Source organism: Lacerta agilis, chromosome 2, assembly GCF_009819535.1.
Source record: "Lacerta agilis isolate rLacAgi1 chromosome 2, rLacAgi1.pri, whole genome shotgun sequence".
NCBI lineage: Eukaryota > Metazoa > Chordata > Lepidosauria > Squamata > Lacertidae > Lacerta > Lacerta agilis.
In genome coordinates this window covers 112,767,650-112,793,522 of record NC_046313.1, presented here as the reverse complement: position 1 = coordinate 112,793,522, position 25,873 = coordinate 112,767,650, and the positions used below count along the sequence as shown (strand labels likewise).

Below are 25,873 nucleotides of genomic sequence, written 5' to 3'. Positions count from 1 at the left end.
TCCCTTAACCCTTAGATTGCCACGCTGAAGAGCTGCGTCTGGTGGGAACTGCGGCTCATTATCTCATTATCATTATCTCATCCAAAACCTCGTAAAAATGCATGGAAGTTCCCCCAGAGTCTTTCAGGAGGGTTGTAGGAAGATATATAAGCAAGTAGGCGGAGGAAAGGGATGAAATAAACAAACCCAGAGGGTTGTGGGTGGGGCAAATGCTATTTGAATAAATTCACCCAAGAAAATATAAAAAACAAAATTTGCAAATATTCACAGGTCTCTTTGTTTGCAGGCTTCGCAGAGACATCTGGTTTCCTACCTGGGAGTGGTGGGATTGGTTAAACTAGATTTTCCTGTGGTCTCATCTAGCAGAGACACACAAACACCCAGAAAAATAAATGGAAATTAAAAGTGTGTAACTCTAGCAGAACTGGATATCGAATAACTGATTGGTTCAAAATTGGGAAAGGAGTACGACAGGGCTGTATATTGTCTCCCTGCTTATTTAACTTATACAGTATGCAGAATTCATCATGCGAAAGGCTGGACTGGATGAATCCCAAACCAGAATTAAGATTGCCTGAAGAAATATCAACAACCTCAGATATGCAGAGCCAGCGAGGGAATGTGGCCTGGGGGAGAACCCCAGAGAGCTGCATTCCTCAGGTTCCTTGACCCTGAAGTAAAGCTTTTCCTCCAATTTAATTTCCGTGCTGGAGGGGAAAGCGCTTTAGTCCAATGAATATGTGACTTCCATATAGCCGTGAAGAGCCCTGCCGGGAAATAAAAATCCCACTGGTTCCCCTACTTAGGACCCTCGTACTTACGGGACCGCCTCTCCTGGTATGCCCCACAGAGGACCTTAAGGTCCACAAATAACAATAGTTTAAGTGTCCCGGGCCCAAAAGAAGCCAGATTATCCTCCACAAGGGCCAGGGCAGGGCTTTTTCAGTGTTGGCTCCAACCTGGTGGAATACTCTGTCCTATGAGACTAGGGCCCTGCGGGACCTGACCTCCTTCTGCAGGGCCTGTAAAACAGAGTTATTCAGCCTGGCCTTTAATCCAGCCTGATCCCCTATTCCTTTTCCCCTTAGCTTTTTTTTGAAGAAACCCTTCTGAGTTTCCTCCCTGGTCTCCCTACTGGCCTAGCATGACTAACTTGGCCAGTTAGCCCTGGTGATCCCACTGATGTTTGTTTTTCATGCTGTTTTTCAAGTTGTTTTAATCATTGTCTTATATTTGTTGTTAGCTGTCCTGAGCCCAGTTTTTGGATTGGGAAGGGCGGGGTAGAAATAAAAAAAATATTATTATTATTATTACTTATGGAGCCTCATCTCTTTAATGCACCCCCCCAAACACACATCCAGCGTCTTAAATGGGGCAGGGACCCATTTGTCCTTTGCTCATTCGACTCAAATGCAACCAAGTTATGTTCCATTATAAACAGGCACCAATGCTGCGATGTCAAAACATTAAATCCATTTCATTTTAATGGGCTTACATGCACTTAAATAAGGACAGATGCACACAGAATAATAAAAATTGGTTGACAGGACAACTTTTTATTCAACTTGTGGGTTCTGCGTCATGTTCCATTGTAAACGTAGCCCCCCCCCCTGATGAAACACTGGGAAGCTGTTAGTAATACAGTCGTTCCTTGGTTCTCGAACGGCTTAGTTGCCGAACAAATCGGCTCCCGAACACAGCAAACCTGAAAGTGTTCTGGTTTGTGAATGTTTTTCCGAAGCTGAACATCCGACGTGGCTTCCGCTTGAGTGCAGGAAGCTCCTGTAGCCAATCGGAAGCTGTGCCGTGTTTTTTGAACGGTTTCAGGAGTTAAACGGACTCCCGGAACGGATTATGTTCGCGAACCAAGGTACCACTGTTTTAGCAGATTCTTTCTACTGCAATAGCAGATAACTGCCCGTTTTCCTCCATTTTGACTATAAATTGTTGCATAAACTCAAAAGGTGGTTTACGCCACCTAATACAAACGTGTTCCATTTCCAATTGCAGCATGACCTGGCATAGCTTTTTATACCACAAACACTCTGGTTTATTCATTTTTATTTTTTCAATATTATGAAATTTTATATTTTCAATATTATGATGCAGGCAAAAAGTGTCCCCTTCAGATGACATTAATGTTGTAATGCTGGGGAAGCAGCACAGGACTAACAAAGAGGGGCCTACTCTCTTTATCATTGTCTTTTGTCATTCTCTATTCCATCAGCAAACTTGGGTAATCACCAAGGGTACAAAATACCATATTTTTCTATGTATAAGACCAGTGCCTTTTTTCCTGGGGGTATGCAGGGGTACCCATACCCCTAAACATTTTGTGAATCTTTGTACTTTTGTCCATTTACTGTATTTATTTTTCCCGATTTGAACTATAAAATGGTGATTTTCTTGAGTCAAAATGAGAGTATCCCTAAATATTTTTTTTTATTTTAAGGGGGGGAGCACTGTATAAGACACCCCCATGTATAAGACGGCCCATATTTTTTTGAACTCAAAATTAATAAATCAATCTTTCTTGAGCTTTTATTTTTGGGGGGGTTGCCAACACCAAAGGCACACCCACCCACTGCCTAAATTTTTTAAAGCAAAAAAATCGTCTTACACACAGAAAAATACAGTAGTGTTTAAAAAAAAATACCATACCCAACAACCAAAATATTAAGGGGTGTTGGGAAGCCCTCCAAAACATCCCAATAAAGACTGAGCATGCTCAGTGGCCATGGAATGCTGTCAAGGCTGTTGTGGGAAGCGGGGTAGAGGAAAAGCTGGAAACTGAGGCGGTGGAATGAAATCCCAGTAAGGACTGAGCATGCTCAGTTGCCACAGAATGCTGACTGGTAGTGGTGAAATCCTGGAAACTGGAGAAGCGGAATGGAATGGAGAGGCTTGGCTTTTGGACAGAGCATTTTCAGCACTGCAACGCTTGTTGTGAGCCCCTCTTGTACAGAGTTAGTTCCTGATTACCAGATCCTTTCATTAAAAGAGAAGCGGACACGGGGCAATGGATTCAAACTACAAGAAAGAATATTCCATCTAAACATTAGGAAGAACTTCCTGACAGTAAGAGCTGTTTGACAGTGGAATTTGCTGCCAAGGATTGTGGTGGAGTCTCCTTCTTTGGAGGTCTTTAAGCGGAGGCTTGACAGCCATCTGTCAGGAATGCTTTGGTGGTGTTTCCTGCTTGGCAGGGGGTTGGACTGGATGGCCCTTGTGGTCTCTTCCAACTCTAGGATTCTATGAAATGGGGACGTCAGGGACTGACCACTACGCTCTGGGCAGATTGTGTGCTCTACTGCTGAGTTACGGCTCCTTCCTCCTGAAAAAAACACACAAAGCAATCCCTAAACAAGATCCCATAAATGATGACATCATGCATGCAGCCAAATCTAGGCAGGCTCACTTGGAAATACCTCCCCCCTCCTCCCCTCAATCTCTCTGGGAATTATTCCAAAATTACATGTGGATGGGATAGGGCCGTTAACAAAGTTTGTCTTTGTTCCTGCAGCAAAAATTATATAGTTTATTTACAGGGCGGGTTTCCTTACACTGATGATCTCTGGCCACCCAGAAACCTTCCTACCGACTAAGCACCAAGAATGCTTTGCAAGCACCGTGGGTTCGCTCATGTCTGGCAAGGTGCGCTTTCCGACTGAAGCTCCTACCACAGTCTTTGCATTCATGTGGCTTCTCTCCCGTGTGGGTCCTCTCATGCGCCAAGAGCATGGACCTGGCACCAAAGCATTTATCGCAGCACGCACATTTGAATGGTTTCTCTCCCGTGTGGTCCCTCTGGTGATTAAGGAGGTGCGATTTCTGACTGAAGCCCTTCCCGCAGTCCAGGCATTTATGAGGCTTCTCTCCAGTGTGGATTCTCTGATGACTGTTGAGATTAGTCTTCTGGCTGAAGGTTTTCCCACAATCTGGGCATCCGTGCGGCTTCTCTCCTGTGTGGGTCCTCTCATGCGCCACAAGAGTTGATCTGCCACCAAAGCACTTCTCGCAGTGTGAACATTTATACGGTTTTTCTCCAGTGTGGGTTCTCAAATGTCCAGTAAGGAGGGAGCTCAAGTTGAATGTTTTCCCGCAGACAAAACATTTATAAGGTTTATCTCCCGTGTGCAGCCTCTGATGATTCGTGAGCTGGGATTTGTTGCTGAAACTTTTCCCGCAGTCTGAACACTTGTGTGGCTTCTCTAAAACGTGAGTATTTTCGTGGGCAATCAGAACTGACCTTAGACCGAATTTTTTCCCACACTGCGAACACTGAAATGGCTTCTCTCCAGTGTGGATTCTCTGGTGACTACTAAGGTGAGCCCTCTGACTAAAGCTTTTCCCACATTCGGAGCACTTATGGGGCTTATCTCCCGTGTGGGTTCTCTCGTGAGCAGTAAGGACAGACTTGAAACCGAAACTTTTGCCGCATTCCAAGCACTTGTATGGTTTCTCACCCGTGTGGATTCTCTGGTGTCTTCGAAAGGTGGCGCTCCAACTAAAGGTTTTCCCACACTCAAAACACTTATAGGGCTTGTCTCCTGTGTGGATTCTCTGATGACTATTAAGCTGTGAGCCGGCACAGAAGGTTTTCTCGCAGTATGAGCATTTATAGGGCTTCTCTCCTGTGTGCATCCTCTCATGCACAATAAGGTTTGTGCTCCTGCTGAAACTTTTCCCACAGTGACAGCACTTAAAGGGTTTTTCTCCCGTGTGGATTCTCTTGTGGGTGTTAAGGTCTGATACCTGGCTGAAACACTTCCCACAATCCAAACATTGGTAAGGTTTTTCTCCTGTGTGAGTCCTCTTGTGCTTGATGAGATTAGTCCTCCAGCTGAACTTTTTCCCGCAAATTTTGCAAGTCTTTTGTCTCTCACCTGCTGGAGTCTCTTGCCAGGCCATGGTTTCATTGAAGCTCTTGCGGAGGTCTGCTTCACTCCCTTGGCGGTCTCCTCTCCAGCTCTCAGGCCTGGACTGACTCTCAAATGTCCTATGATGATCCCTGCACTGTGTAACGCTGGATTCTCCTTTCCCCGCGGCCGGCCTAGATGGTTCCACTTGATTGAAAAATCCAAGGTCACCGTTTTCCTCTTCATTTTTATGTAGCATTGCTGTGACAGAGGAACAATCGTTTCCTGCAAGGAAGCAAAAGAACCACAGAACAGGAAAGGTTCTTAAAAAGTGTAATTTAATTGAGAGATAGCTCACCCACATCCTCCAGACTCAGGAAGGGTAATACTTAACCAAAACAAAACAAAACAGATTATGTAGTCTTAAAATATATTTAAGAAAAGCTTTGTGGGATCAGGTAAAAGGCCCATTGAGTCCAGCATCTTAGATAGCTCAGTTGGATAGAGAGCGATGCTGATAATGCCAAGGTTGCAGGTTCAATCTGTGATTCCTGCATTGCAGGGGGTTGGGCTAGATGATCCTCAGGGCCCCTTCCAACTCTGTGATCCCTTTCTCACAGATGCCCCAATGGGAAGCCTACAAGCAGGATCTGAGCACAAGAGATCTCCTCTCCTCACTTGAGATTCCCACAACTGATATTCTGAGGCCTATGAAAGTGGAGGAATAATCACAATGGCTTTGTGTCTAGTTGTTTTTAATTAGACTGTGGATTTTAGCTGTTTTTTATATCTAATTTTACCTATGCCCTGGGCTCAGAGAGCTTTTTTGATGAAGGAGTCTTGAAATCTTTTGAACAAACAAAGATAGCCCTCATGGCTAGTAGCCATATGTTGCTGTACTCTCATCATCCCTGGTCACTTGAGAGTGTGTTTTTATATAGGGAAAAACATATTTTTAAAAATAAGTACAGTCATACCTTGGTTTTCGGACAGCTTACAGGTAGTTCTCGAACGTTTTGGCTCCCAAATGTCGCAAACTTGGAAGTGATTGTTCCTGTTTGCAAACTATTTTTGGAAGCCGAACGTCCAATGGGGCTTCAGCAGCTTCCGATTTTCTGCAGGAGTTTCCTGCAGCCCAATCAGAAGCTGCGCTTTAGTTTTTGATCGTTTTGGAAGTTGAACAGACTTCCGGAATGGATTCCGTTCAACTTCCAGGGTATGACTGTAGATCCTTTTTGCACAATACACGTGACAGCTGAATGAGAGCTCTTTCATAGAATCATAGAGTTGGAAGAGACCACAAGGGCCATCCAGTCCAACCCCCTGCCAAGCAGGAAACACAATCAAAGCATTCCTGACAGATGGCTGTCAAGACTCTGCTTAAAGACCTCCAAAGAAGGAGACTCCACCACACTCCTTGGCAGCAAATTCCACTGTCGAACAGCTCTTACTGTCAGGAAGTGCTTCCTAATGTTTAGGTGGAATCTTCTTTCTTGTAGTTTGAATCCATTGCTCCGTGTCCGCTTCTCTGGAGCAGCAGAAAACAACCTTTCTCCCTCCTCTATATGACATCCTTTTATATATTTGAACATGGGACAAGGGACAATCTTTCTTTAAGTAGCGGTTGCTGACTGGTAGGTTGCTGTAGCTAATAAGATGCTAGACTGAACAGGTTGTGAACTGATCCAACTTTGTTCTGAAGCAGCAAGAACCAAAGTGATCCAACCCAGCCCTTGTGAAGCCAGCTGTAATTATTAACTATTATTCTGACTATTAATAATTCTACAGCACCAAGCCTTATTCGTAGTGGTTTGAGAGTTATGCCAGCAAACAATCTAAAAGCGACCAGATACCAACTTCCTCCAGACTCTCACGTTACAACAATACTTACTGACTATCTCGTTGGCTTTGACGCAATCCTGCTTGCTCTCCCCAGAGAGGCCCATGTCCGATGGAGTCAGCTCTTCTTGGGGGGAATTCGCGGATTCGCACTTCCTGACTAGCCCTCGGTACTGTAAGAGAGAGAAGATGTTGCCTTATATATCAATCAAATTTACATGCAATGAGAGGCAGTGCAGTGCAGTGGTTAGGGTGTTGGACCAAGATGTGGGAGACCAGGGTTCAAATCTCCACTCAGCCATAAAGCTCTGGTTCACCTGAAGCCTATGACCCTGTTTCTGGATCATTGCTAGATACAGGGATCAGGACAAGGGGCTAATAATAATAATAATACCCCGATGTGGCGTTTGCCCATTCTTTGTGATTATGTTTCTACAGGGGGATGGAAATGGTTAATGTAGATTGACCAATGAGGAAGCTCAGAGGCGGAGCCTACCTGGATTTGAGGCTCACCCCAGGGATTTTACCATTGGGAGATAGAGTCAGACAGAGCGAGTAAAAGTCGAACATAGTGGTTGTGACAGTTAGAGTGAGAGACAGGGATAGAACTGAGAGAGAAGTATTAAATAGTGGGTGGACATAGCAGACGACACAGTGATTCTCCAAGCAGCTCTGTTTATTCTCAGGCTGGAACAGCAGCCTGCTTATATAGAACTCAGCTACAAGCAACACTAACACCTTTCTGTAGTTACCCAATCCCTGAACGTCACTTATAGAATCATAGAAGAGACCCCAAGGGCCATCCAGTCCAACCCCCTGCCAAGCAGGAAACACCATCAAAGCATTCCTGACAGGTGGCTGTCAAGCCTCCGCTTAAAGACCTCCAAAGAAGGAGACTCCACCACACTCCTTGGCAGCAAATTCCACTGTCGAACAGCTCTTAACTGTCGAACAACTCTTACTTTCAATCCCTCATTTGCATGTGCGGACCTGAGTGAGAACTGCAGCAGAATGAACTATATACACACACCCCTAGTGGCCTAGGGTGAGAACTTCAATACATAACAAGAAGAGTGTGACAGTGTGAGATAGTGCCACATCTAGTTAAGGGCATGCATTTGAGAAACCGTTCTGAACATACTTAAAACTTGTTTGTTCTTCAATAATCTTTAAGCTTCGTCGTTGACTTTACAACCTGACTGGGACTCAGTATTTCACCAGGAGAAACCTGGTTGATGGCAGCGGAAGAACGTACAGGTCAATAGTCCGTGAAACTACCGGGGGCTCTGTACGAAAGCCACAACCACCCATCTGACTGGGTTGCCGCAGCCACTCTGGGCGGCTTCCAACATATATAGAAATGTAATGTTTTGTTTGTTTGTTTGTTTATTCATTCCACTACTGCGACCCGTGTTTTGTTAACCCAAAAATGGAAAACGGGCGAGGTCCCAACTAAAGAAGAATGGCAACTTAAGCCGATGGAATATGCGCAGCTTGCAGACTTAACATATAGAATAAGAGAACAAGAAGAACATAAGTTTAAAGAAGACTGGAAAACGTTTATTGAATATATGGGGGGGGGAATTGTGTACACTTGAAAACGCTGCGAGCATTAAGATAAATTCAACAGTGTAAATAAGTTTTCATGGATGTGATAATGGAATACTGAATGGCTTAGTTTATGTAAAATATGCAGGGATTTATGGTATGCAAAATGAACCATGGAAAAAGAAGGGAAGCCGATATTGTAAGGATGTTTAAATGAGTATTTAAAATTGTAAAACATAAAAGCCAATAAAAATTATATAAAATAAAAAATAATTATGTAATGAAACATTCAACATTAAAAAACTTCGCTATACAGGGCTGCCTTCAGATGTCTTCTAAAGGTTGTAGAATTACTTATCTCCTTGGCTCAGGGATATCATAAATCCAGCATCTCTCCAATGAATATAGGCATTCCGGGATCAAATCAGAAACCGAGACGGCTTCTGTAAATCCGGGACTGTCCCTGGGAAATAGGGACACTAGGAGGGTCTGTGACTGAGTATATAAGTTACAGGTGGGTAGCCGTGTTGGTCTGCCATAGTATCTGCCACAGGTACATTCTGTTTCAGTGTATCTGAAGAAGTGTGCATGCACACGAAAGCTCATACCAAGAACAAACTCAGTTGGTCTCTAAGGTGCTACTGGAAAGAATTTTCTATTTTGTTTTGAGTATATAAGGGGTGAGAAGATCTTTGAGGTTAACCACGTTAAATGAAACTAGCATACTCACTCGTTCCTCTAGCCTTCCACCGAAGTCCTCGGCCAGGGCCACTGCCTGGGCGCAGGTCTCTGCGCCACGATCCCTGACCCAGCTCTGCACCTCCAGGGGCAGGATGCTCAGGAACTGCTCCAGGACCACCAAGTCCAGGATCTGCTCCTTCGAGTGGCTTTCTGGCTTCAGCCACTGACGGCAAAGGAAGCGCAGCCGGGCGCAAACCATGCGCGGCCCATCATCCCCCTCCTGGCAGCGCAGTTGCCTAAAGCGCTGCCGGGGCACATCCCCGCTGTCCAGGATACTGTCCAAGTTCTCTTCCTTCACCTGTGCTGCGTCTCCCACGACGGCAGCTTCCAAGAAGCCACAGGTTTTGTGCATGTCAAGGCTTGGCGGGATCAGAGTTTCCCGTCTGGAGGAAGCCGCATGTGCTCGGGTGCCCGTGGCCGGGATGGGCAGCAGCTCCTCCAATTGCGGGTTCCCCCATTGCAAGTGAGGCGACTCCACCGTCTTCAGGAACTCTTGCCACTGGGCTTCCCAGTGCTGCGCCAACCCCTCGTCGGGCTCCTCTTTGACCTGCTGCCATCGGTTTCGAAATTCACCCCTGTCGACCTGAGAAAGGCTCGTTTCCTCCAGACTCTCGCCGGAGTTGGAGTCCTTTGAGCCTTCAGTCTCCATTTTCCTTCTTGGCGGCATCTTCCGCTCTGCAGGAGTCTGGGAAGAGGATCCCAAGGGTGTTTCCTGCTTGGCAGCCATTTCGTCCCCGCTTCCTCTAAAGCCACCTCTGCCCTTTCACCCTCCGCCGGTCCCCATTTTCTTCCTGGTGTGCATAAGCAGGCGAAACTATCGTCTTTGGTTTCCAATCCATGCGCAATGTTTTGTAACGGTTACGCAGAGCTTGGCTAGTCCTCTTGGCAGGGTGAAGCCCCTTGCGTTGAATGGGCTTGAGGTTGAACGGAGTGGAGGATTTACACGGCTTTCTGCACGTGCTCAGATACTGTGTTTCATCATCGCCGTTGCTGGTTGTTTTTTGTTTTTTTTGCACTTAAATGAATGGTTACTCTACACATATTTTTTTCTGTGGTCAGGAATTTCTTGATCCCTGGCAAAAATTAACCCTCCCTGTGCCTGGTGGCTTGTGCACCCGCCTGTCACCCAACAGAGTCGAGATCAGGGACAGGGTCACCCAGTCCTGACACCCTCCTCCTCGCACCTCTCCCTCCATCACCCGTTGTGCTAGACCAGAGCGACAGCTGGTGTGAACGGCCCCTTTAAGAGCCGGGATCAATAGAGATCCGGGTGCTAGAGAGGACCAAACAGTTTTTTTAGAGGTGGGGAGGGCCCCTTCCTTTCCTGCCTGATGGAGAGGAAGCGGCACATTCTGCATGGCTGCAAGGAGCAGCAGAGGTGAGAGCCTTTTGCGCAGGGAGAGGGGTATCAAAGGGGAGAAGCAGGGGAGGAACAAACCAAACTCATCAGTTAAAGGCGCTAGTCCCTTTGAGCCAGGCTGAAGATGCATCATGGGGGAAGTTGCCACCTTTCTTTCTGGGCAGGGCTCCTGTGCCTTTATTTATATTTAATAAAAGGGTTACCAACTAAGCGGTAGGGTGGGGAAGGGGTTTTTGCTTTCTCCTTTTAACAGGCCTTCGACATGCAGGAGTCAGGAGATGAATCCTTTCATTGCATGGAGATAAATATTGCATGCTGCAGATCACGCTCCGCCCCCCCCCCCCTTCACACTTGGGTACTCAGTTTCCTTTTTATGTATAACTTTTGTTTTTGCATTTTCTATTTTACATAAACAAATGAATTAAATGCATAACCATATAATACCTTCTGACTTCCCTCCCTGCCCCCATTGTGGATCTTAATGTAATGATTTCCCCCTCTGCATCTCTAGCATAACTCTTACTTTTATAAATCCTTTGCCAATCCGTAGTTCAAATTTTTACTGCAAGTTTTCTGTCAATCCTGTCAATGTATGTAGTTAAAACAAAATCGAAAATTCTTTCTAGTAGCACCTTAGAGACCAACTGAGTTTGTTCCTGGTATGAGCTTTCGTGTGCATGCACACTTCTTCAGATACACTGAAACAGAAGTCACCAGATCCTTAAATATAGTGGGGTAGTGGGGAGGGGTATTACTCAGAAGGGTGGTGGGAATGGGTGATAGGCTGATAAGTGTGGAAAACCTGTTGATGACTCTAAACGGCTGCAGTTAGTCTTGCAGGGAAATGCAAGGGGTGAGATGGCTAAAGATGGCTTTGTTATGTATAATGAGATAAGAATCCAATGTCTTTGTTCAAACCAGGTTCCTCCATGGTTTTAAGTTTGGTGATTAGTTGCAATTCAGCCACTTCTGAAATGTATGTAGTTGTTTACAATAGCTTTTTTAAAAAAAAAAAAAATTTTAAATTAAAGACCTCCTCTTCCCGATTTCTAATTCTTCCTGTAAGTTTTGTCATCACTTTGGCACTCAGTTTCAGGGATGCACCAAAATATTTCATTTCCAGCCTTAGAATCACAGAATCTTAGAATTGGAAGGGACTCCAAGGGTCATCTAGTCCAACCCCCTGCAATGCAGGAATTTCAGCTAAAGCATCCATGACAGGTGGCCATCCAACCTCTGCTTTAAAACCTCCAAGGAAGGAGAGTCCACCACCTCTTGTGGGAGTCTGTTCGACTGCTGAACAGCTCTTACTGTCAGAATGTTTTTCCAAAAGTTTGGTCGGAATCTCCTTCCTTGTAACCTGAAGCCATTCATTTGAGTCCTACAATCCAGAGCAGGAGAAAACAAGCATGCTCTCTCTTCCATGTGACAGCTCTTAAGATATTTGAAGATGGCTATCACATTTCGTTTCAGTCTCCTGTGGGAAGTAATAGTACCACTGTATTCCGCTCTGGTCAGACCTCACCTGGAATACTGTGTCCAGTTCTGGGCACCACAGTTCAAGAAGGATACTGACAAGCTGGAACGTGTCCAGAGGAGGGCAACCAAAATGGTCAAAGGCCTGGAAACGATGCCTTATGAGGAACGGCTTAGGGAGCTGGGTGTGTTTAGCCTGGAGAAGAGAAAGTTAAGGGGTGATCTGATAGCCATGTTCAAATATATAAAGGGATGTCATATAGAGGAGGGAGAAGGGTTGTTTTCTGCTGCTCCAGAGAAGCGGACACGGAGCAGTGGATTCAAACTACAAGAAAGAAGATTCCACCTAAACATTAGGAAGAACTTCCTGACAGTAAGAGCTGTTCGGTAGTGGAATTTGCTGCCAAGGAGTGTGGTGGAGTCTCCTTCTTTGGAGGTCTTTCAGCGGAGGCTTGACAACCATCTGTCAGGAATGCTTTGATGGTGTTTCCTGCTTGGCAGGGGGTTGGACTGGACGGCCCTTGTGGTCTCTTCCAACTCTATGATTCTATGATTCCTCTTTTCCAGGCTAAGCATACCCAGCTCCTTCAAGTGCTCCTCGTAAGGCTTAGTTTCCAGATCCTTGATCATCTTGGTTGCCTTCCTCTGCACACATTCCAGCTTCTCAATACAGTCATACCTCGGGTTATGGCTGCTTCGGGTTGCGCACCGCACCGAACACAGAAGTACTAGAACAGGTTACTTCTGGGTTCGGCGCTTTGCACATGTGCAAAAGCGCTAGGTCATTCTTCGCGCATGCGCAGAAGCTCCGAATCGCAACCCGCGTGTGCGTAGAAGCGGCACTGCGGTTTGCAAATGCTGCAGGTTGCAAACGCTGCGGGTTTCGAACATGCCTCCCGCACAGATCACATTCGCAACGCGAGCGTCCACTGTATCGTTCTTAAACTGTGGTGGCCAGAATTGGACACAGTATTCCAAGTGTGGTCTGACTAAGGCAGAACAGAGTGGTACTATTACTTCCCTTGATCTGGACACTCTACATCTGCTGATGCTCGCTTACCTGTTTCTCTCCTTCCACATTCCTGTCTTCCTCCTCCTAGAGAAAAGTGCCCTGCTGTCAGTCATCTGGAAAACCACCAACTCCCAAAGATGCCGTCTACTTCGTCTGAATGGGGAGCCAGCCCATCTGGAAGCATTTCCTCTTCCCAGGCGTTCCCCAGGATGAAGCAGTTTCGTTGACATACTCTGCTGAGAAATTGAAGCAGGATTGGAGGCTTGGACTTCGATAGCAGACTGAGAGACGCCTGAATCCATCCTCGCTGGGTTTGGGGGGGGGGAGGGGGATGAACACAAAAATGGCTACGGAACAGGAAGCGTCAGCAACCCTGGGCCTCCGTTTCCAGTCTGTGCCGGAGGATGTGGCTCTGCCCCCTGTGGACCCAGAGGGTCTGGATTCGGCAGCCAGGTTGGAAGGGCCTCACAAATTTCACCTCAGCGACCTTTGTGGGAAAAGCGAGGACCTCCTGAGCTGCAGAGGGGAGTTGGCGGTCAGAAGACCCAAATGGGGCAACCCTCCAGCCCCTTGGGATGTCACAAAGACTGGCTTGCTTTCCTTGGATGGGCTGGGCGATCAGAGCGGAGAACAGGCCACACAACTCCTACCAGGCCACAGTAGGGAAGCGAAACCAGCCTCCAGCTGCTTGGACTCTGAGGTGGGCTACACAGACCCGTGGGGGAATCCCTCGGAAAAGGGTGCCGTCGCCCTGGAGATGCAACGGCTGAACTTTCGCCAGTTCCGATACCAGGAGGTCGCGGGGCCACGGGAAGTGTGCAGCCAGCTCTGGTACCTCTGCCACCGGTGGCTGAAGCCAGAGAGGCAGAGCAAGGAGCAGATCCTGGAGCTGCTGATCCTGGAACAGTTCCTGGCCATCCTGCCACCGGAGATCCAGACCTGGGTGAAGAGAGGAGGGCCCGAGAGCTGTGCACGGGCGGTGGCCCTGGCAGAGGCTTTCCTGCAGGGACAACGGGAAGTCGGGAGTTGCGGGGAGCAGGTGAGGTCAGATCTGTCCTGGATGAGACTTTAGAAAATGGGGGAAAAGAGCGAAGGAGAGTTGGGGAAAGCCAGCCAGATGGGCGGGGTACAAATAATACATTATTATTATTATTATTATTATAAAATTAATGGCTGCTCCCAGATGTATTTTATTCCACTGATTCATCACTTCCCATAGATGCATCTTGGAGAAGTAACTCATTGGTAGCCCACCGGCTGTGCCTGCAGGAAGTTTTTTTTCTTATGCACTCATGATGATTTGTGCTCTGGAAGGTATTGGGGCAGTGACACGGATGGTGCTGTGGTCTAAACTACAGGTGAAACTCGAAAAATTAGAATATCGTGGAAAAGTCCATTCATGTAAGCAATTGTTTTTATTAGTTACTGGAGTTTAATATATGAGATACATTCATGACATGCAAAGCGAGATATGTCAAGCCTTTATTTGTTATAATTGTGATGATTTTGGTGTTCAGCTGATGGAAAACCCCAAAGTTGAGATTGTTCATTTGGGGTTCTCATCAGCTGTACGCCATAATCATCACAATTATAACAAATAAAGGCTTGACATATCTCGCTTTGCATGTCATGAGTCTATCTCATATATTAGTCTCACCTTTTAAGTTGAATTACTGAAAGAAATGAACCACGATATTCTAATTTTTCGAGTTTCACCTGTACTGAGCCTCTTGGGTTTGCCGATCAGAAGGTCAGTGGTTTGAATCCCAGTGACGGGGTGAGCTCCCATTGCTCTGTCCAATGTTTTTTTCCTAAAAATTTTTTTTTAGGGATACTCTCATTTTCCTACTCATGTTGAAATACTGCCCCTCAATGAGGCTAAACTTAGATTCACAAAATGTTTAGGGGTATGCGTACCCCTGCGTCCCCCCCAGAAAAAAAGCACTGACTCTGTCCCAGCTCCTGCCAACCTAGCATTTCGAAAGCATGCCGGCGCAAGTAGATAAATAGGAACTGCTGCAGAGGGAAGGTAAATGGCATTTACCTGCGTTCTGGTGTTCCATTGTGCCAGAAGTGGTTTAGTCCTGCTGACCACATGACCCGGAAAGCTGTCTGTGGACAAAACGCCGGCTCCCTCGGCCTGAAAGTGAGATTACCGTTTGTACCTGGAAATGTTTTACGGGTGACCATGCTGCGTCCTTTCCAATCCACGCACGTCCTGTAACTTCCTTAATAAATCTGGTAATGCTTTTTAAAACTGCAGATTTTTGTTGTTGTTGTGTAGTAGCGCAGGAGCGTCCCTTCCAGTCAGCAATAGCACAGTGACATCGGGGCAGCAAAACAGCTAGTAAAATGGGAATAATGTGTTGGCAGTCCAGTATAAATAAACCACAGATGTGGGCGCGTCTACACCATCCCTTTCAAGCTCTTCCAATCTGACTCCTGTTTCAGGCACAGGACTTCTCCTGAAGAATCCTGGGAACTGTAGTTTGTCAAGAGTGCTGGGAACTGTAGCCCTGTGAGGGGGGAAATTATTGCCGGGGGGGGGGGAGGGAGTCCTGTACTTTAAATGCAAATACACCAGTCTGGAGGGGCCATAAAATCAGTTTTTAAAAGATGTATTTATAGAGGAGGCGGCAATGCTTCTGAACACCAGATCCTCGTTGGCCCTGTGATGGAAATCCTCGCTTCTCTTTTTTTTCCAGGGGGTTTACCAGCAGAAGATGCCTGTGAATCCCCTTGAAGCTGACCAGGCTCCTTCAGAGACCGGAGAGAAGCAGCCTGGTGGAGAGGTCAAGCAGGAGGGCGACAGGGGTGGCAGCTGCATGGGTAGGTGTGCTGGCAGGGCACGCTGATTTTTCCAGCTTTCAGATCCCCCCCCCCCAAAATGAGGGGTGCTAAAAAGTTGTAACATGACTTGGGGCTGCAAAAGATTTTTTGTTGGGATTAATGTGACTCAGTTTTGCTTGCTATGCGAAATGTGTGTAAAATTGCATAAAAATTACTAATCACGATTGCCAATTACAGGTACCGGTAGGTAGCCGTGCTGGTCTGCCATAATCAAAATAAAATAAAATAAAATAAAAAATTCCTTCCAGTAGCACCTTAGAGACCAACTAAGTTTGTTCTTGGTATGAGCTTTCGTGTGCATGCACACAGTATCTGGTATCTGAAGAAGTGTGCATGCACACAAAGCTCATACCAAGATACCAGATACTGTGTGCATGCACACGAAAGCTCATACCAAGAACAAACTTAGTTGGTCTCTAAGGTGCTACTGGAAGGACTTGTTTTTATTTTTTATTTTGTTTTCACGATTGCCAAGTACTTGTGGTTTTATTATATACTAGCTGTAGCCGGCCACGCGTTGCTGTGGCTCATTTGTTTCAATGGAAAAGGAAGATAGAAAAGAGAAAGCGCATGTTTGTAATTCTGTGGAGATATCGCCTCCCTCCCCACAGCTTTCCCCATTGAACTTCCGCCTGCCTCCTCTCCGTCTTCCCCCCGTTTTTGTCTGCCTCCCCACAGCTTCTCCCGTCAACTCCCGCCTGCCTCCTCTCCCAGCGGAGAGGCTCCTTCCCCTCAAAGGTCCCCCCTCAGACCAGCGCCGCTTCCCTGCTGGATTCGGAGTTGGGGGGTTCCTGAGGGAGGAGCCCTTAACCTCCCCTCCCCCCTCTCTCAGACATTGCCCTCAAATATGTCGTCCCCCCATACTGGAAGGAGACCCCGTTTTCTCCTGTTGAACTCCCGGCTGCCTCCTCTCCATCTCCCCCCCATACTGGAAGGAGACCCCGTTTTCTCCTGTTGAACTCCCGCCTGCCTCCTCTCCATCTCCCCCCCCATACTGGAAGGAGACCCCGTTTTCTCCTGTTGAACTCCCGGCTGCCTCCTCTCCATCTCCCCCCCATACTGGAAGGAGACCCCGTTTTCTCCTGTTGAACTCCCGGCTGCCTCCTCTCCATCTCCCCCCCATACTGGAAGGAGACCCCGTTTTCTCCTGTTGAACTCCCGCCTGCCTCCTCTCCATCTCCCCCCCCATACTGGAAGGAGACCCCGTTTTCTCCTGTTGAACTCCCGCCTGCCTCCTCTCCCAGCGGAGAGGCTCCTTCCCCACCTTCCCCTCCAAGGTCCCCCCTCAGACCATCCCTCTCCCAATCCCCCCTTTCTTTCTCCCTCAGAAATGGCTCCTATCATTTTCCCGCCAAAAATGTTGGCTCCGCCCCCACCCTCTCCCTGCTCACCCCGAGAGTCCCCCCCCGTCACCTCCCCTTTCCCTTTCTCGTCTTCACCCGCCAATACCCTATTGGTAGAGCCGCCCTCGCCTCCCGCTCCCCCTCCCTCCCTTTCCTCAGGTTTGATCTTGTATAGCGTGTGTTGCTTTTACGTCCAGCAGATGGCACTGTTTTTCCAGAAAATCATGTTTTTACCTGTCACAGGTGTGACATCTATATAAGATAGGTATATAAAAACACTCCCGTATTCGAATGCAACGTTGTGTCAAAATTTGAAACCAGTCGGTGAAGGGCTTTCTGAGATCTTAGACTTTTGAACAAACGGCATTACATTTTTATTTTATTATGAGGAACGGCTTAGGGAGCTGGGTATGTTTAGCCTGAGAGGTTAAGAGGTGATATGATAGCCATGTTCAAATATATTAAAGGATGTCATATAGAGGAGGGAGAAAGGTTCTTTTCTGCTGCTCCAGAGAAGCGGACGCGGGGCAATGGATTCAAACTACAAGAAAGAAGATTCCACCTAAACATTAGGAAGAACTTCCTGACAGTAAGAGCTGTTGGACAGTGGAATTTGCTGCCAAGGAGTGTGGTGGAGTCTCCTTCTTTGGAGGTCTTCAAGCAGAGGCTTGACAGCCATCTGTCAGGAATGCTTTGATGGTGTCTCCTGCTTGGCAGGGGGTTGGACTGGATGGCCCTTGTGGTCTCTTCCAACTCTATGATTCTATGATTTATATAGGTTAATATTTTTATAATTTATATCATCTAGCATTGCGTGACATTTTCAATCCAATTTCCCGCGATTGCTCATGAGATCCTGAGATCAAGGAGGAGGTTTCCATCTATGTTTGCAGACCACCGGGTGCCATTTTGATTAAAGATGGCGCCACAAACTTTTCATAACTGCACTGATTTTAACCCGTGGTTCAAAAATGAAACAGCTTTTATGTGTTTGTTTATAAGAATCCCTGAGCAGCCCTGCGTACGAGGCTACTAGCAGGAAACAGTTTGCCAAACGGACCTCTCTTAGTTCTCTGAAGGCTACCCTGTTTAGGGAAGTTTTTAATGTTTGACGTTTTATAGGGTTTTTAATATTCTGTTGGGAGCCGCCCAGAGCGGCTGGGGAAACCCAGCCAGATGAGTGGGTATAAATAATAAATTATTATAATAAATTATTATTATTATTATTATTATTATTATTATTATTATTATTATTATTATTATTTTGCTCCCAGGTGATGGAAAGACGAGAGAAATGGAGGATTCACAGGTGAAAATTGCAGAGCCAGTGGAGCTGCCAGACAAAGGGGACGGAAGGTGTCCCCTACCAACAACAGAGGAGGAAGAAGATGCTCCTTCGATGCAGCCTGGACCCAAGAGGAAGTTGGGAAAGGGTTCAGAGGAGAGCATCACTTGCGGAGAAGTCTCTGCCCATCTTGGCGAACCCGTGAACCAGCCGAAATCTCCCCGAGGCAAGCAGGAGGCGACCTGCAGTGTTTGCGGAAAGAGCTTCAGCCGCCGAACGGGCCTTCTGGCCCACGAGAGGGTGCACACAGGGGAGAAGCCCTACAAGTGCCCGCACTGCGGGCGCAGCTTCCGCTCCAAGTCCACGCTGGTGGTTCACCAGAGGACCCACACGGGCGAGAAGCCCTACCAGTGCCAGGCCTGCGGGAAGAGTTTCCCGGTGACCACGCAGCTCATCGAGCACGAGAGGACCCACTCGGGGGAGAAGCCCTACCAGTGCGCCGAGTGCGGGCAGAGCTTCCGCCAGCGCTCGCACCTCAAGAACCACCAGAAGATCCACACGGGCCTCAAGCCCTTCAAGTGCTCGTACTGCGGCAAGGGCTTCAGCATCAGCTCGGACCTCATCCGGCACGAGAGGGCCCACACGGGAGAGAAGCCCTACCAGTGCCCGGACTGTGGGAAGCGCTTCTGCAACAGCTCGCAGGTCATCACGCACCGCCGCGTCCACACCGGGGAGAAGCCCTACAAGTGCCTGGAGTGCGGGAAGGGCTTCGCCGTCAGCCAGCAGCTCATCCGGCACCAGGCGGTCCACACCGGGGAGAAGCCCTACCAGTGCCTGGAGTGCGGGAAGACTTTCGGCGTCAGCACCCTCCTGGCCGGGCACCTGAGGATCCACACGGGGGAGAAGCCGTACGAGTGCTCCGAGTGCGAGAAGTGCTTCCGCCTCCGCTCGACGCTCATCACGCACCTGAAAATCCACGAGGCGAGGAAAACTTAGGACCGGAAGGGGAAGGTCAAGAAAGAGAGTGTGAGTTTGTGTCTTTACACAAGAGGAAATCAATGCTAGGTAAAAAGGTAAAGGACCCCCGGACAGTTAGGTCCAGTCAAAGGCGACTATGGGGTTGCGGCGCTCGTCTCGCTTCCAGGGCAAGGGAGACGGCGTTTGTCCACAGGCAGCTTTCCGGGTCACGTGGCCAGCAGGACTAAACCACTTCTGGCGCAACAAAACACCATGACAAACCAAAGCGCATGGAAACGCCGTTTACCTTCCTGTCACAGCGGTACCTATTTATCTACATAGGGGATGGAGCAAGGGGAGGCGGCCCTCAGGCAGGTGGGGGTGTATTTAGAAGAGTTTGGATTTGATATCCCGCTTTTCACTACCCGAAGCAGTCTCAAAGCGGCTAACATTCTCCTTTCCCTTCCTCCTCCACAACAAACACTCTGTGAGGCGAGTGGGGCTGAGAGACTTCAGAAAAGTGTGACTAGCCCAAGGTCACCCAGCAGCTGCATGTGGAGGAGCGGAGACGCGAACCCGGTTCCCCAGATAACGAGTCTACCGCTCTTAACCACTACACCACACTGGCTCTTATTCCGACATCTGCCACCACCCCATGGGAAATGCAGGAAAAGGAGAACAGGTTGCACTGGTCAGTAGTCAGTGGCCCCAATAGTGGAGCCAGAGAGAGTCCTGCCAGGTCTTTGAGAGGGGTCAAATCTATAGGCATTTGTTGTTCCAGCAGTTAGTATCCAAGGAGAGAAATCAGATGCACCTTGTGCCGAAATGACGCTCCTTGGGGGAGCATTGTGTATTTGGGGTGGGGCTGAGGAACACAGGGAAGGGGCCATGCGAAATGTATAGGGCAGCACAGCCCATGGGGCCCCTTCCGGAAGCTGCTGGACTGCAAATCCCATCCTCTCTGCCCCCTGGCCTTGCTGGATGGGTCGGAGGGGAGTTGGGAGTCCAGCATTATCCAGAGGACACCCCATTTGATGCCCCTGATAGACAGAATCCACCCTGTACGTAAGGAACGTTAATGCATCCACTCGAAACACATATAACTGGGCAGAAGCCCCACTCAATGCAATGAGGTTTATTTCTGTCAAAGTGTGGAGATGGTGAGGCTGCATTTGCAGAGGGCATTTGAAGCTGACGCCCTGTTCAATTTCTTTTTCATTTTCTTCCCGTCTGAGGTCTCCAGAGGAAGGAGCTATCCTGCCTGACATGGGTGAAGAGGTTCATTTTTTAGTCCTCTATTAATCCAATGATGCATGAATTTTTCAGCTGCATAAGGTCTTGTGGGGAGAGAAAGGTTTCCTAGAATTGCAGAGTTGAGGGTCATCTAGTCCCACCCCCTGCAGTGCAGGAAACCTTTGCCCAACATGGGGCTCAGACCCACAACCCTGGGGTTAAGAGTCTTGTCCTCTGCCAAATCAAACATCACAAAAGGAAAACAGGATTGAAGGTAAGGGAGCCCGTTTGAGGAAAATATTATTTATTGGAACTGTTAAACGTGTGTCTCTTTAATATTTAAGCTGCAGAGGGAATTCTGGGAAAAGGAAGGAAAATGCAAAGGAAGAGCAACTCATTTTTGTTTTGTTAATTCTGCCGATTTTGAGTGGAATGAATCCTCTCAAAGGGCCCTTGAAAAACTGCCCAACGTGGTCTTGGTGGGTAAATGTTTTTTATATCAGTCACTCTGGTCTGGAGAGAAACTCCTGCTGGGCCTGAGAGGCAGATTTAGCGTCCTCAGGAGATACTGAGGTGGGTTTTATTCCCCCACAGACAAAAGAAATGGAGGAGGGTCTCTCCAGAGAATGAGGCTCCTGAGAACATGTAGAGTTCGGCTCCTGAGTCCGCGTCAGAAAAAGACACATGCCCCTCTTCATAGTCCAGAGTCACCCGGATCCTCTTGGGCTTCTCACTCAGGGACAGAGGAGAGGAATCCGGGGAGGTGCAGGGCCAGTACAAGCCTCCAGACTTCCGCACAGCCCAGATTCCTTCCTCAGGACTGAAGTAGAAGAAGTCCTTTCTCCTCACAGACTTCCTGGCGACCCCCAAAGCCCATCTTTCTGCACTTCTCACATTGACTTCCCAGAAATGTCTGCCTGCTGTGAACCCCTCAAGTCCCAACACACAAGGCCAGCTGTTGAATCTCTCAGGATTGTTGGGCAGGACTTGCTCTTTGTCTCCCCTTCTCAGGCTTTTCCGATCCTTGGACAGGATGAGTTGGGGATGGGCTGTGTCTGGGTCAAGAGTCACATTTGCTGTTGGGGAGAAGATGAGGGAAAGAGAAGATTAGGCAGAGGAGACAGACATCCTGATAAATAAATTAAAAAAAAAAACAGACTCCCTTTCAGATGAATGGGATTTCTTTGCATCTCATGCAAGAGTGAGACTCATTGCAGACTTTCATCAGAATAAATATCTTACTTGTTGGTTTTTAAAGCAGTTTCCTTCACTTTCTTATATTCAATGTGGGTTGTGCCTGCCCTCCTCTCAACCCAGGCATTTTCTATGAGGAAAAACCACCCAGGAAACCTTTTACTCATCTCTTCTGTGTTAGTGAAGGGGAAAGAGAGGAGAATTGGAGGAGGCAGGAGAGGAGAGAAGCTGCTTTCCTCTGACAATATCTGTGGTCTTTGGGGACCTCTGGGTTGGGGTGCAGGATACAGTAGAAGTCGTAGTAATAATTTAATCACACTTGCTTACTGCCCTTCATCCATAGTTCTCAGGGTATTTCACAGCATAAAAATAATTTGACAATATCTGTGGGAATTGGTCTTTGGGGACTTCTGGTTGGGGTGGGGGATGAGGACCCCCCTGTTATAATTAATAATAATAATAATAATAATAATATCACATTTGCCTACTGCCCTTCGAATATAGGTCTGAGGGTGTTTCACAGCATAAAAATACAACATAAAACCACATATAGGCACCCCCTCACTTTCACGGGGGTCACATTCTGGGCCCTCGTTCCCAGAAGGGAAAATTGTGTTAAGTAGGGGGCCTGTTTATTCCTGCTCTCCATCTCTCTCACCCACTTGGTCTCTCCTTGCCTTCCTCCCTACCATCTTGGATGTTTAGGCCCTAAGAGGAGGAAGGAGGCAGGGCAATTTTATAAAGGACTGCTTATTCCATGCTTCTCTTTTGGATTTAATATATACCATAAGACTAGTTCCCTGGGGGAAAGAGGGAATAACTCAAAAAGTTACCAGTTAGGGGCTGAGACAGTCATGACAGGCGAGTGTAGAGTTGCCATATTTTGAAGAGCAAAAAACAGGACACATTTGCCAACTTCTACTCTTAACCATGGATCGCCATGACGACACTAATTATAAATAACCCTACTCTATGTAGGCTTTTGAAGCTGTGATATACTGCTAGTAGCAATGTTCTTAACTTTAAACAACAAAATAATAATAATACATATTGCTCCCTCGCTTGCCACATGAAAGTATTTGGGCACATGTTAACATCTTGGTGAATGCAAGTGTGCACAGAACAATTCATTAAACTGTTAAACATGTGGACTCTCCTTAATGGCAGGGGGATTGATTAGGGTCCCAAAGTCTGCAGAACAGACGGTTCAACACCCATGAAATATCAGTCTCCATCCCTCCTGTGAAATTGTTTCTCCCCTGGAAATTTACCTTTCTGAATCTGTTTTCTGAATAACGGAGCATCTGAGGAAGCACAAAATATATAAGGTGTAAGGGCAACACTATTACACCTGAAATAAATATCCATACAAAAGTAACACTTCATAACATAGCATCCTTAAATTCAAGTACAGTTATACCTCAGTTTTTGATCATCTCCATTACTGTACATTTCGGCTCCCAAACATCAAAAACCTGGAAGTGAGTGTTGGAAGAGCTGCGCCTCAGAAATTGACCATTTTGGAAGTCAAACGTCCTTCCGGAGCGAATTACGTTCGACTTCCGAGGTTTGACTCTACAATTATTAAATAGTACAGTGGAACCTCAGAAACCGACCAGCTTTAAACGTTTCGGCTTCCGAACGACAGAAAAACGGAAGTGATTGTTTTTCGGAAGCCAAATATCTGGCACGGCTTCAGCATCTTCTGATTGGTTGCAGGTAGCTTTTTCATCCAATCGGAAGCCACGCCTTGGTTCTTTAACCATTTTGGGAGTTGAACCAACTCCTAGAATGGATTAAATACAAGAACCGAGGTACGACTGTAGAAAAAATATTTAAAAACAAGAAAATCATAGGCAGAATCTATGAAAATAACTAAAGCTTTTAAAACTCAGCAATCATAAAGCAAGCTTACAAATAGCAGAATTAAAAAATTCAGCATGAATTCTGATGGTCTCTGAACATTGTCACAGAAATTGGGTTCTACATTCTTGGACTGGAGGGGAGGCAGAGCAACAGGAATCCTGTAAAAGGGTAAAGAGGGGAGATGGTGGCAGCCTTAACATCTTCCCCAAGCAAAGTATTGGGGTAAATTATTAAAATAAAAATTGTGAAACATAAATAGAAACAAAGGTTGATGAGGAATGCTTGGCAGAGCTCTCAGGCAAAAGGAAGCCCTTCCTCACAAACCTTCTACAATACTTTCAGATTGTTAACAAGCGTAATTGTTCCCTTTGGGGCTCATGTGCTCTTGCTTCCATCCTCAATGGGGGAACTCTCAGGCGAACTTGAAGGTTGAAGCCCTAGATATGGCAGCTGCAGGGGGACGTCTGAGGAGGAGATGGCTCAGGCCTTGGCTCCATTGCTGAGAAAGAAGCCTGAGCTGGAGGCAGAAGGGGGAACTGGGGGCTTCTTTTTCTTTTCTTTTTTTAAAATTTTATTTAGACCAAAACACAAACAGTGAAACCCCCCCCCCCCAGGTGGGCGATACATTGGGTGTACATAAACAGTAAAAACATTTTCAAATCAATCATTTGTAAAACTGGCTGCCAGGATTAGGGCTTAGGGAGCTGGGTATGTTTAGCCTGGAGAAGAGAAGGTTAAGGGGTGATATGATAGCCATGTTCAAATATATCAAAGGATGTCATATAGAGGAGGGAGAAAGGTTGTTTTCTGCTGCTCCAGAGAAGCGGACACGGGGCAATGGATTCAAACTACAAGAAAGAAGATTGCACCTAAACATTAGGAAGAACTTCCTGACAGTAAGAGCTGTTCGGCAGTGGAATTTGCTGCCAAGGAGTGTGGTGGAGTCTCCTTCTTTGGAGGTCTTTAAGCGGAGGCTTGACAGCCATCTGTCAGGAATGCTCTGACGGTGTTTCCTGCTTGGCAGGGGGTTGGACTGGATGGCCCTTGTGGTCTCTTCCAACTCTATGATTCTATGATTACCTTTCCATTTCTTCATTGTATCCTCCACAAGGTGATTTAGATCACAGGATTGCAAGATCCTGTTCCTCAGCTCTGGAGGGAAAGGCAGTGGCTTCTCTGGTCTCAATCTGTTCTCATACCTGGTGAAAAGAAAAACAATGCCAGCCCATTCAAATCCACAATTTATGGTAAAGGAAAAGAAAGGAATTGAGAGGAGGAAGCCGGCTGTGGGAAGCCTAGAGGGACAGGCAGGCACTGAGTGGGGAGTTTCTTCCTCACTACGGACTCCTCAGCCAAACCCCCAAGGGCCAAAACAGCAACCCCAGGCCTCTAGGTCTCCCCATTGATGTCTATTCAAAGAAGAAGCAGATTCATATGGTATCAAGGGACAGGAATTGTCTGAGGGTGATGACAGCACACTTTTCCTTTCTCTAGATGTCCCCAGAGAAGGTGTGAGAAAGGAAGAGATTCAGTTCTGTTGGGAAACGTGAAATGTTCCTTAAAACCACTACTCTGAACCTGAGTGACACCTTGAATTTAAATACTGCAGCCGGAATATGGTCAGAAACACAGCCAATTCCTGTTCCCTCATGAGAAGCCACTCTCTCCCAAGGGGCTCTATGGGGCAGGTGTTTGCTTGGGACAGGGTGGGGCGGCCAGAAGAGTGTTTGCTGTAGAGTGACTGAACTGGACAGTCGAGAAGGAAACGACTCAGGGGGTTGGACTGGATGGCCCTTGTGGTCTCTTCCAACTCTGTGATTCTATGATTCTATAATTCTATAATAATTGCTCCTAAGAAAATAACTTTGCCTCGTTGTGTGTGTCAGTAAAACAGCCTTCTCATAGCGACACTTGAGTAAACTAAAAATATTTGTATCTGGAGCTTAGGGATCTCTTGCTTTGATATATAAGATAACCTCAGCCCTAGAATGAGATGTTTGCAGAAGAGGAGACAGATCTTCCACAGGTACACAACAAAATCAAATGATTCATCAAAAGGACATTCAGGCCAATACAAAACAAATTACAATCATACCTTGGGTTACATTCGCTTCAGCTTGCGTACTTTTCGGGGTGCAAATGGCACCCCGGAACGGATCAGGTACATAACCCAAGGTACCACTGTATACACATTGCAAAGGTAAAACCAAACCTCACAAAGGAAATGGCGCTAATTCATTTGGGAGAATTGGGGTGCTACAAGTTCCAAAGAGGGGGGTCCTGTTTTACCTGTGAGATACTGCAGAGAGT

The 25,873-nt window shown here is 47.0% G+C and overlaps 3 protein-coding genes and 1 long non-coding RNA gene across 5 annotated transcripts; 2 read left to right on the top strand and 2 right to left on the bottom strand.

Moving 5' to 3' along the window:
* Positions 1-3,215: 3,215 nt before the first annotated feature.
* LOC117042649 (zinc finger protein 345-like) lies at positions 3,216-9,684 on the bottom strand. Its single transcript, XM_033142222.1, has 3 exons — positions 8,977-9,684; positions 6,751-6,871; positions 3,216-5,144 (listed from the first exon to the last, which is right to left on the bottom strand). The coding sequence occupies exons 1-3, from the start codon at positions 9,652-9,654 to the stop codon at positions 3,595-3,597; spliced, it is 2,349 nt and encodes a 782-aa protein (XP_032998113.1). The 5' UTR covers positions 9,655-9,684; the 3' UTR covers positions 3,216-3,594.
* Positions 7,248-19,344, top strand: LOC117042868. The gene is made up of 3 exons (XR_004426098.1): positions 7,248-7,317; positions 12,232-12,238; positions 19,335-19,344. It is a non-coding gene; the product is annotated as an uncharacterized LOC117042868 (long non-coding RNA).
* LOC117042688 (zinc finger protein 397-like) lies at positions 10,314-19,338 on the top strand. 2 transcript variants are annotated; one of them, XM_033142290.1, is made up of 4 exons: positions 10,314-10,365; positions 12,924-13,874; positions 15,541-15,664; positions 18,303-19,338. In XM_033142290.1, exons 2-4 carry the CDS (start codon positions 13,167-13,169, stop codon positions 19,307-19,309), a joined length of 1,839 nt encoding a protein of 612 aa, XP_032998181.1. In that variant the 5' UTR covers positions 10,314-10,365; positions 12,924-13,166; the 3' UTR covers positions 19,310-19,338. The 2 variants fall into 2 exon arrangements, with proteins under 2 accessions (XP_032998181.1, XP_032998182.1); XM_033142291.1 differs by lacking the exon at positions 10,314-10,365 and having other exon boundaries at positions 12,887-13,874.
* Positions 19,345-20,839: 1,495 nt separating the features above from the next.
* LOC117042813 (thaicobrin-like) lies at positions 20,840-25,309 on the bottom strand. The gene is made up of 3 exons (XM_033142467.1): positions 24,644-25,309; positions 22,969-23,001; positions 20,840-21,579 (listed from the first exon to the last, which is right to left on the bottom strand). Exons 1-3 carry the CDS (start codon positions 24,657-24,659, stop codon positions 21,062-21,064), a joined length of 567 nt encoding a protein of 188 aa, XP_032998358.1. The 5' UTR covers positions 24,660-25,309; the 3' UTR covers positions 20,840-21,061.
* Positions 25,310-25,873: the final 564 nt, after the last annotated feature.